Source organism: Delphinus delphis, chromosome 11 (assembly GCF_949987515.2).
Source record: "Delphinus delphis chromosome 11, mDelDel1.2, whole genome shotgun sequence".
In the NCBI taxonomy this organism is placed as follows: Eukaryota; Metazoa; Chordata; class Mammalia; order Artiodactyla; family Delphinidae; genus Delphinus; species Delphinus delphis.
The window spans coordinates 6,312,778-6,324,635 of NC_082693.1; the positions used below are offsets into that span (position 1 = coordinate 6,312,778).

The 11,858-nt window shown below is 54.8% G+C and overlaps 1 protein-coding gene across 1 annotated transcript in view; it reads right to left on the bottom strand.

The window, feature by feature from the left end:
- The window catches only part of ANO2 (anoctamin 2), a 332,095-nt gene that overhangs the window by 309,039 nt on the left and 11,198 nt on the right, over positions 1-11,858 (bottom strand). The window contains exons 2-3 of the mRNA XM_060024145.1: positions 5,701-5,885; positions 4,207-4,533 (exon numbers count right to left, since the gene is read on the bottom strand). Of these exons, the coding sequence (XP_059880128.1) occupies positions 4,207-4,533; positions 5,701-5,885 (512 nt within the window). The remainder of the gene's footprint in view (positions 1-4,206; positions 4,534-5,700; positions 5,886-11,858) is intronic.

Consider the following 11,858-nt stretch of genomic DNA (forward strand, 5'->3'; position numbering starts at 1 on the left):
AACAGGGGGCCCTCATTTATCCGAACTGGCAGTGAGGGTGCAGGGGTCTCTGTCATCCACAGGCACCTCCAGTGAGGTCTCTATGTTTTTAATTTTTTTTTTGGCCACGCCACGTGGCATACGGGATCTTACTTCCCCGACCAGGGATCAAACCCTTGCCCCCTGCAGTGGAAGCGCAGAGTCTTAACCACTGGGCCGCCAGGGAAGTCCCTCCAGCGAGGTCTTTAGATGAAATTCTAATCAAATGACCAAACGTAAGAAAACAGAGCCAACTGTGGTTCAGTCGACCAATAAATACTGAATAGTCTTTAAAATATGAACATGGACCTTGTCGATACATGGCAACACGTACACAAAACGTGAAACACCAAACGCAAAGTACACGTCAGTTCTCCTCCTGTCTAAAGCACGGCCAGGTACCCACGAGGGTTGAAATGAACTCCACGATACTCAAGCAAGTAGAGTTTGGTGGCCGCAAAGTTCTTTCAGTCTGTAAGGTTAAGTGGATATTCTCCATGGGTGTCTGATAGAAACCCCGCTTCCTCTCCATTTGTCTTCAAAGTGAAACTAGAGCCTAAGAGGCGGTCCAGCCCGGAAGAGCGGAGACAGCCGCGCAGGTGGGGCCACTGCACGCGCTCTCCGAACGGCCACCAGGGGAAGCCGAGCAATGTCCCCGCCCCCGTGAGGGGCCAGTTCCAGGCTGCTGCTCAGGGCCAGAGGCGGAGCATCCTGACACACAGAAGAACGGTTCAGACCCCCATGGGCCCCAAGAAAGTTGTTCAGATCCTCACGGTCTCCAGCTCTCAGGGTTTAGCACCAACATGGCATGGGGGCTGGGGGGGGAGAGATGGAGCGGACGATGGGACACTGCCCTGAAGGAGGTGACAATTCATTCGCAACCTCGTTGGGTGGCAACCGGGTGCTCTTACCATCCGGGGAGCGACTAGGTAAACAAGCGCTCGTCGGTTAGAAAAAGGGGATTGGGTGCACGAGCGCTACATGAATGGTCTGAAAAATACAGCGCGGGGGGGAAAAGAAAGACGCAGAATGGGTGGTACAACAGAGCTCCTCTATGTAAATCAAAAATGCACACAGTTCCGAGAAACTGTCACCACTGAGAGGAGCCTAAGGAAACATGACACTGAATGTAACGTGGGATCTGGGCTGGGATCCTGGAGGAGAAAAAGAGAGAAGGTAAAAACTAAGGAAATCTGAACAGAGGAGGGATTTTCCTTAATGACAGTGGATCAATATCGGCTCATTAATTGTGACAAACGTACCATATTAGTAACAGAGGAGACTGGGTGTGTGGGACAGGGGAGCTCTCTGTCCAATTTTTCTGTAAACTTAAAACTGTTCTAAACAATAACGTCTATTTTTTTAATGAAAAACAAATTGCATACAGTGAAAATGACACTATGCATTTCCCAGAAACACGAGGCATTGGAATGATTGCCTGTGGAAGGAGCAGGAGTTTAGAGTGAAGGGCAGGGGGTATTTAGAAAAGTCACAAGAAGGACCTTTGCAGAACCTTAATAATGCACCATGACTGAGCGCTGTGATTAACCCAACTCTGCAACAGAGGTGCCAAAGCAAATAAGAATAATTAATTTTTAGACAAGAGAAAGAAAAAAAAAACAAAAAAACACTGCAAGACAGTAGGTCACGATGGCTACATGAGTGGTGGAGGCCCTGATGACAGAAGGGACTTGGGGAAGGCTGAGTAGCTTGGAAAGGCCCCAAGAAAGAACAGTTAAGTCAGCCTTGAAGCCCGGGGTAGGGGCCAGGAGGGAGGTGCTTTGGGTGGGTACACAACAGGAACAACAGTCCAGGACACACTCCACAGCGCCACCTAACACTAGTCAGTCCTAAGAGCTAGCTCTGGGCCCTCCTAATTCCCAGCCAAAGCCAGGAAAATCCAATAGCAACCAAAATGAAACACACTGGAGGGCAGCAAAGACAGCAGCGATACTAGCAGCAGTAGGAGGAGTTACAAGGACAGTTACATTTGAATTTCAGATTAGCAACAAATAATTTTTTAGTACAAGTATGCCCCCAATATTGCATGGGACACACTTAGGCTAAAAAAATTATTTGCTGTTAATCTGAATTCAAATTTAACTAGGCATCTTGAGTTTTTATTTGCTAGATCTGGGAACTCTCAATAATAACAATGCAGTAATACTCGTTGTTACTATTCTAGATACTTTACTTGGTTGTCTTACTTCATCTTCACCACAAACCAATGAAGAATGTAGTGTTTCTCCCTTTTTACAGACAAGGAAACTGTGCTTCAAAAGGATCGCGTCACTTGCCCAAGGCCGTGAGGCTGGCAGATGCCAGGCCTGGGATGTGAACATCTGGACTCAGGCATCAGAGTCCAGCTCTGGGGCAGGTTGCCGTCTCCCAACTCAGCAGCCACACGAGGCTCAGGCCTCCGCTCCCTGAGCCTCCTTGACTCCCTGACACCCAGAGAAGGTGCAACCTCCCATGGTGGTGACGTCAAGAGCTCCTCGTATGGCCCTCCAAACACGCCGCTACCTAAAGAAACCTTCCCACCAGACCCCAATCAGAGGCACCAAGCAAGCTCTGGGTTTCCAAAAGTCAGAGGCAGCATTCCCACAGCAAGGGCGCCCCGAGTAGCCCTGAAAGAGAACAATGTCCCTACAGCGGTGCAAAGAATAACGAGAGAAGGGGCTCCTGGTTTAAGAGTCTGGGTGAGCAGCCCAGGTCCGCACAAGGGGTCTGAGCCGGGCCACATAAAAAATGGGAGAATGACCTCTGGGGGTCCCTTCCAGTTTGAGGATGGCATTAATGGGAACAAAACAGGTTCCTGGTGAGAATGTCACCCCACCCCTCAGCATGACACCCTTTTCAATAATCATAATGAGTACTTAATGAGCATCTACTGCGTACCAGACATTGTGCGAGATGTTTTCACTGCCCCTTCTAATGAGGGGGCATGTAAAACTACAATCCTGCAGGACGTCTATTACTTTGCAAATGAGGAACCTGAGACTCACGGACATCACTTATCTATTCAACTAACACTGGTTAAGCTCCTACTATGTGCCAGACTCTGTCCTAGGTGCTAGGGATACGGCAGTGAACCAAACAAGACCCCCGCCTTCATGGAGCCAGTAGGGTCACAGATGAAAAAATAACCAAATCTACCGTGTTATTTCAGGTGCTAAGTATAACGAAGAAAAGCTAACCAGAGTCAAGGAACAGAATGACAGGGCTGGGAGTACTCTGCCTAAGACGGTCAAGGAAGAGGTCTGGAAGGAGGCAATGTTCGGGCAGAAGTCTGTAGTGAGGGCCTGAGCGTGCACAGGTCTGAAGAAGGGCGCCCAGGGCAGAGGGGGCAACCAGCGCAAAGACCCTGAAGTAACGGTGACCAACACACAACCCAGATGAGGCCCAGGGGCTGGGGCCAGCACGGGAGGGTGGGAGGGGTAGGAGATGAGTTTGGATGGGATGGCGAGGCAGGTCATCTTTAAAGGATCGTATGGTGTGAAGAAATGGATGGAGGAGTGAGTGACAAAATGGATGGATGGACAGACGGACGGACGAATATGTAGATAAATGGATTTCCATAGGCTGGCTACTGATCAGAGGTCGGAATACATACACAAATTGATAAAATATATCTGATGTTCAGTTCCCAAATAACCAACTCCCTGAAGGCCCTAGGCAAGCACATTCCTTTTTTTTTTTTTTTTTTTTTTTTTTGGCTGCGCAGGTTGCAGGATCTTAGTTCCCTGACCAGGGATCAAACTCACGCCCTCAGCAGTGAAAAACGTGGAGTCCTAACCAGTGGACCGCCGGGGAATTCCCACACGTTCCTTAATAATGTAGTTCTTCTATACAGGAATTTTAATCCAAAATTCAACAGGCAAACCAGGTCTTCATTCGAAGGAAACCATTACAAAGGCCAGAGGATGGCGAGCCAGCAAGAAATGTCGTGTCTTCTGTCTCTAACTAAGCCAGCTTCCACAGAACAGATGGGCACCCCACCGCCAGCACCAGCACCTGGGATCCCAAAACTCTTCCTCAAGTCCTTGAGCAAAAAAATCTGGTTTGCCCACCAGAGGAAAAAAAAAAAAACAACAATGCCAAACGCTAGAACAAAGCCAAGGCTTCCTGCAGGAGCCCAGCCTGCTTAGCCATCCCACCCCGTACCCTCTGCCACCTGCCCGACCTCACCTCCAAGTCCTTCTCCAGCTCCAGCCCGGCCTCCAGCAGGTTGTGCTCAAACTCCTCCCGCTGCTCCTTCCTCTCCTCCTCCAGGGCGTCGAGCGGCCCCGGCTCAATGTCACCGGGAGCCCCCGCGTCGGGGTCCTTGCTCGTCTCGCCATTAGAGACGATCGCCAGCGAGTGGCCAGGGGAGCCGTGGCCGGGGTGCGCCCCGCGTTTCCGGTAGTGATAGACGAGCACGTAGTCGACCTTCCTCTGGTTGTCGTGGAAGTGCAGGCGGCTCAGACGGGGCTCCGAGGACAGCGGCTCGCAGGCCTCCAGATAGTTCTTGATGACCTGGCCGGAGAGAACAGGACACGGGCGGCGAGGTCCAGTGAGGGAGGGGCGAGAGGCGCGGGAGCCTGAACTGACCTTGCGCTCTGCACCCCAGGAAGGGGACTTGGAAGCCAGGCCCTCCCGGCCCCAAGGAAAGGAGAGAGGGGCCCCAGTTCATCGGCCACGACGGGCCCGCGGCGCCTCCACCCCATACCGGGTGCAGCCCGGGCCCCGGCCGCCAGCCGCTGCGGCGCCCACTCACACGTGCACGCTCCGGTACCCGGATGCAAAGGCGACGCCAACACCACGCGTCCCACCGCCCGCCTCCCTTCGCGCCTAGAGCGCCACTTCCGCTCCTGCGCATGCGCACAGTCCCGCACTCGGTCTCCCAGCGGACACGCCCGCACACACTGTGCGCACGCGCGTCACCCGAGTACGCTCTGACACGCGGCGCCCAGCACGCACCACGACACCCCCTCCTCCTTGCAGATGTGCGGCCCTCCTGCAAACACGCAGTACTCACCGGCAGGTTCTCTGGATCCATTGGAACGCAGGCCGATTTCTAGCCGCCTGGCCCACCCCTGCCCCCACCCCACGCGGATTCACTGTACACTGCCCCTCACAGCCCCACATCCTCCCCCTCCTCCTCCTCTCCAGCCACTGGCGAGGACCCTGCCAGAGCGGGCGGCGGTCCACTCCCGTCTGCTCCCCGAGGTGGGAGGTTGAGAGAGGAGGAGGAGAAAGCACGAGGCCGAGTGGGGGGAGGGACCCGCCTCCCCCTTTGGGTGTTTCCCTGTTTACTACCGCTTTGATACCCAGCTGCCTCTGCAGCCACCTGAGAGGTCACCTGGGCAACCAGATGAAGCGCCAGGCACAGGAGAGAGCCTCGGAGCCGCCCCAGCAAAGGTCTGGTTCCTCCGACCTGAGGGAGGGGAGCCCGGGAGTCTGCAGACCAATGGGCGGGGCCCCCTGGCCTTTCACACGCCCGCCTTCCGGGTCCTCCTCTGACCAGAGGGCCCCGGCGCTGCTGGGACAGTGTGTCACCATGACTCAGAGAGACAGGAGAGGAAAAGGTCCTAACAGAAACCCCTCCCCCGACACCTGCCTCCCAGGTGGAGGAACCCCCAGTCCACAGGCTTCCTGGGGACCCCCGCACAGGCCGGCCCATCCACCTACCCCAGTACTCACAGAGCTGTTTGGGGACCTCCCTCCACCGGACGCCTGGCTGGAACGTCGGGTGAGACTGCCCTGGAGACCCCGGGCTCCGGGACGCGGCACCTGGAGGCATTGCTGTCCGTGTTTGGGGCCCTGGCCCCCTCTGACCACTGCCCGGGGGCACAGCCGGCGTGGCGAGCCAGGGAGCAGGGAGATACCTGTGTGAGGCAAGGACAAAGGGGGACAGCAGCTTCAGGGGATGGGAAACCCGGGGACCCGGAGAAACTGAGGCACTGAGGCGGGGACACCAGGGTGACCCTAACTGAGACCGCGGCCACATCTCCCCACAGCTGTCCCCTCACCCCGGTCATCCATCACAGGCTTAGTTAGACAGGTTCACGCTGGCCACAGGGCTGGGGGTGTCCCCATCTCTCTCTCTCTCTCTCTCTCTCTCTCTCTCTCTCTCACTCACACACACACACACACACACACACACACACACACACACACACACACACGTAGCCACCAGCAGGAACTCCTCCCGATGACGATGACGGCTGTCATAATCTCTCATGATTCCCAGACAAGCGGAGAGGGGTGGCACCCGGGGGGCAGGGTGGGTGGGGCACTGCCTGGAGAGCCAGCCTGAATTAATGCCAAAGGCTTAGCCTTCAGCGTCCCTCCTAAGGCAGCAAGACCAGCAGGCACCCTGGCAGCCCTCACAGCCCTCGAGGAGACAGCAAGGACAGACCAGGAGTGGGTGCAGGGCAGGGGCAACCTCTGACCTCCAGAGCCCTTGAAGGGTCCCCATGCCCCTGCTGCCCCCTGCCCCCCCCCAGAGCAGCCCTTCAGGGCACCTGGGCTGACACCTCAGCTCTGTCACATGCTGGCTCTGAGGCCTCTGAGCCTGTTTCTTCAACTGTAAAATAAGGAGAAGTCCTAACTTGTAGGATGGAGTGAGAATGAGAATGAGAGATACACGTGCAAAGCACCCGGACAGTCACTCGACTACGGGTATGCAATAAAAAAGTGGTTACTGTCATTGTTCGTATGTTTTCATTTTAAACTCTGCGTGAGCAGAAATCACACCTTATACATCCAGCTCAGCCCCTAGACCCTGTCAAATGAATGAATGAATGATCGAACAAATGTATAAAAGGCAGCTCTTCCTGGTCTCTTGAAACAGAACCTCTGGTCAGTTACCGGCTTGTGGAGCAGACGGCTACGTGCCCAGCTCTCTGCCAGGCAGTTTCGGGAGAACTGGAACATTGGGTCCCTGTGCTTAAGAAATGTATCATCTCTTTGTGAAGATACCCCTGATGTGCAGGAAACGCAATTATGACAAGCAAGTAAAGATTCCATAATTTGTGTCTAGACTGTGGGCTCTGGTCTATACTGAGGGAGACCAGAAAGGTGAAAAGTCAAAGTGGCTTCAGGAGGAATTGAACCTGAAGCTGGGTCTTGAAGCATCTGGAAGGCAGAGGACAGAACACAGAGGGGCAGGAGTGGGCAATCGTGCTGGTGGTGTGATGGGGGGTGGGGGGCCTCCAGCTCAGGGTATCAGGGGACGGGCTTCCTTCCTTGGTCCCCAGTCTTGCTAATCCCTCTCCCCTTGTGCCTTTCTGCCCAGGGCAGAACTGAGAACAGGCCTCTACACCCCAGGGAAGGCCTGGAAACCTCCGCGTGCCTGTCTAAACAGCCGGAGCCATCCTGATGCCTACCTGGGCAGGTGATACCGGGCATGCCCAGTCAGCGTCCACCTTTCCTCGACAGCAATTCACAGTCACACAACTGTGAGCTGGGTAGCTCAGGTTCAGATCAGCCTAAAGCTTCTGTCAAACCACTGACCGGGAGCCACCGTCCCCTAAAGGTGCCAGCTGGGGTCTGAGGCTGGCCTCCAGGGCTCCGCTGGCCATCCTGGCTGGCCCCTCCACTTGCCCTCTGACACGTGGATCACGGCTGCCCGGGGCCATGTTTTCACGCCCACCTCCTCCCCACAACCAGTGATCAGGGCACAGCATATGGTTCAGCCATTCCAGCTCCAGAAAGACATTCCAGGCAATAATGACATTTTAGAGAGCTCCCTTAGCAATACCGACTCCACTTGGATTTTCCTTCCACGGCCTTCCCTCTGCTCTTAGCACAAGCTGCCTTGAGCAAGAGATCCATGGGTGCTTGCGGCTTAGCTCCCCTCCTGGGCTCTGGGGCTGTGACACTGTGACTTCTTATAAGAAACAGCCAGTTTGGTCTTCATTCTGTTGCTTGTACAGAGCTCCTAAAACCCTTAGAACTCCTTAAATGTGGAGAACGATCAAGGTGTCTTTTGCTGTGTTGATAAGGTGACTTTTGGAAAGCCCCTCTGTAACCTAAGGAAGGGGGCTGGTTGCCAGGGGAACCAACCTTGTGATGAGAGGGTGGAACTTTCAGTGCCCCCTTCCCACCCTTTAACCTGTGCAATCCGATGCTGTCTCCAGGTGGACAGTGTCGGAAATGAGCTGAATTGTAGGACGCCCAGCCGGTGTTGCAGAACTGCTTGGTGTGGGGAAGAAACCCACACACGGGAACTGGAATCAGAATGGTAGGGTGCCATGAGGGCGAGGCACAGCTTACCGTCTCTGCATCAGCTAGATGCATTTTCACAAGGCCTGGACCTGGGGCCTCCTCTCTACACTCAGTTCTTTTCCTGGGAACTCGCATCCAGGCCAATGACTTTAATTATCACCTCTATGCCAATGACTCTCTAAACTTAACCTTTCACAATGACTCTTCTCTAGCCACCAGACCCATACACCCTGCTGCCCACCTGGCATCTCTGCTTGGATGTTTCAGAGGCCCGTCAAAGTCAACACGTCCAGAACCAAACTTACGACCTTCTCCACAATGCGACTCTTTTTCAGTATCCCCATCGCTATGAATGCTACCACCATCGCTCAGTCCACGAACCAGAAATCTGAAGGCAGCCCTGACAGCCTTCATCCCTCACAGCCCAGATCCGATCTGTGATGGAGCCTGTGAATTTCACCCCTGAAATACCTCCTAAATCCATCTGTTTTCCACCACCTCCAGGACCACCTTAGCCTGGTCCAACTTACCATCCTTGCTCACCTGTCTTACTCCACACTCTCCCAACACCCCCCCACTTCCATCCTTGCTCCCCACCACTGTTCCCCACAAGGGGGTCCTTTCAAAATGTCAATCAGGCCATGACGCCTCTTGTGTGGAGAATTCTGGTGCTTCCCACGTTCTTGGGCTGTGAGACCCTGTGGAGTCTGGCCTGTTCACATCTCTGCCTCATCTGTCCCGTGTCCTGGTGGAGCTCTGAGTTCCAGCCATAGTTCATGCTCTCAGTCTCTCTGATGCATCGCACTGCCTCCCTGCCAGGACCTTGCATAGATTCTTCCTGCTGGCTGGAACATGCTTCTTCCTCTAGCTCCAGGCCACCTGCAATTTTGGTCCTTAGGAACCCAGAAAACCCAAGCGCAGCACATTCTTGTTTCAGAAAAGCTACTAATCAAGGTGAGACAGGAATATTCAGATACTACAAGCCGAGTTAATCTCCTTCCACCCCACACATGATTGAGATGCTACAAGCTGAGCTGGTGCAGAGGGAGGTGGAGGCGGAGGTGTAGGGCCACACAGACAAACGCCAAGTTGGCCGAGGAAGGCCTCCGAGCTTCAGGCAGTGGACCCCACTGGTCAGCAGGGAGCCGTAGAGAGTGGGACTCAAGCAGCAGCCCTGATTGTCTGGCGTCACTGAGGGAAGATAACCCACTAGTGACAACCCATAACTGTCCAGTCTAAGGGACTCCTTCTATAACCCAAACCTCTGCTCAGCTCCCCAAATGACCACCCCAACTGACCACCCCATATGTGAGTAGCCCATCTTCCAATTGTCTGGACCCTCATAAGCCTCCAGGAGCATTAGGGTGGCGGGAGAGGAGAGCCTTCCACACCTTGTCCAAGTGTGACCAGATGGAAATGACCAGAGGCCCCCCGCTGAGCATGAACAGGGGTGGCCCCCCTGGGCAGGAGCACATCCACATCTGCCCCCCGTCCATCCTCCTCCTCCACCCTTAGAGGGATCCCTCAAAATTAGACATCACTTTACTCCACCCCCCCTCTCAAAGCCCTTCAAAGGGTCCCACTGCCTGAGTATAAAATCTTTACCATGAACTGGAAGGTGGGACATGGATTCTCCAACCTTGTTCCTGCCCTGCTTCCTACCCCTCATCTCTTTGGAACTTGAGTTTTTCTCAGTATTCTGAGTTGCTCCATCTGTGGAGATGCTGAAGGGCAGTGGCGCCACAGGGGCACTTGATGAGGGGGCTGCCCTTCTGCGGGGCGGGAGGAGATGAGGGAAGGAGGGCCACCCTGGTCTCGGCTCGCGGTTTGGAGGCACCTGCAGCCTGTCCGACTGATGGTCCAAAGCCACGGTGGACAGTCTTTGTCAGACTGAGAATAAAACATCAATAAATACCAGACCGTGATTTGGGACTACACGGGGGTAGCCCAGACCACCTGAGAAGCACGAGGGTCGACCTAGCCACGTCCCCCCACCCCATGACCCTCCCAGGAGCAGCCCCACACCAAGCCAGGAGGACCCTGGGTGCCTAGTCCTGGCGTGGCCACAGTTCTGGAAAAATACTGTCTTTTCTCTGAGCTTAGTTTTTCCTTCCATCGTTGGGGGGAGGGGGTCATTTTGTTCCTTTCTTCATAGGGGAGTGTGATGATAGAACAAGAGGAAGATTAAAATTCCTTGGAAGCGTGTGAGCTGCAGAAAATGTGAGGACTGTGAACGAGTCCCACTTTGGGGCTGCAGTGCCTGCCCTTCCGTCCGTCTCTGCCCACCCAGACTTCTCTGCTCCACTCCCCCTGCCCCCGTCTGCTGGTTACTGTGTGCTTCCTCTTGGATTCCTGGGTGAGACAGGAGAAGCCCCTGCTGTCCACCCCCATCGCTACAGGGGAGCTGGTTTCCTTACTCATCTGGGACCACCACACACTTCTTTACCCTGGAGAGCCAGGTATTTCCAGGATGAACTCCACCCCTCCTAGTTGGATCTAAGCTCCATCACCCAGTGGGCCTGCAGGCACCTCAGGGTGTGCTACGGAGGCAGACGGAGAATGAGTAGGATTGGAGATTTTGAGAGAAAAGAACAGAGACTTGGGGCAGGGAACAGCCCAAATCTAAATGGAAGAACAGAGAGAACTTGTTTTGCGGTCCTGCCCTTTTGTTGTCCCTTCCCTGGGCTGCCCAAGGCCCCTCCCCAGCCTGGGTCCCCATATTGTAAGCCTGCACCCACCCCACCCCCCATCCACTACCAGGGGTTTCCAACCCTCACTGCCATGGCGAAGAAGCTAACCTACCCCAAAGTACAAATAACCCGCGCTGACATCCTGAGATAATCTGAGTGAAAGCATTTTGAAAACCTGAAAGGCTCTGCAGACCTCACTAGACCCGCATGTTTACAGGGCAGGGGCCTTCGCCTGCAGGAACACCATCCAATGGTGGGCACTGTGCACCCAGTTAGGTCAGGGGGAGGTGCTGAAAGGCGGGAGTAGTTTCCAGACCCTTCAAATCATGCCACACCTCTCAGACAGTGTGTCAGGAATCTTCCGGGTCCCAGCAAAGGTTCAGAGCTAGGAGGGCAGACGGGCAACAGGAGGATGTGACGAGCTAGTGAGAGTGAGAAAAGCTCAGGCAGTAGGTGACGGTGGGAAAACTGGAGCAAAGGGACCAGGAGACACCGTCAAAAGCAAGGCAGTGCCAGGCTGGGCAGAGAAAGAGCAGTGGGCGCCCCAGGCACACAGGAGGGTGATGTGAGTCATCAGGGCCTGAGAAATTTCCGGAGCCTCTGAGAGAGACAGCAGCAAGAAGAGGTTTCCTGTGGGAACTGGACTTCCAGGCAGCAGGGCTTATCCTCGAAGTTTCCCTCATGGCATCACTGCTGTCTCATTGCTGACCGCTGGCAGGTGAGTGTGAGATGCCCAGAAAAATAGGGCAGCCCCCGTCACCAGCCTTCTGAGGCCGCTACTTCTGGCAAAACCAGACAGGCCAGGGCTGCCCTGAGGGGGACAGAGCGCCCACACCCTCCCAGGCCAAGGACAAGACACCGAGCAGGGGTGGTCCTGCTGACGGGCAGGCCCTCGGGAAGTCTCAGAGCAACCTGGGCACTTTCAGATTTTGAGAGGCT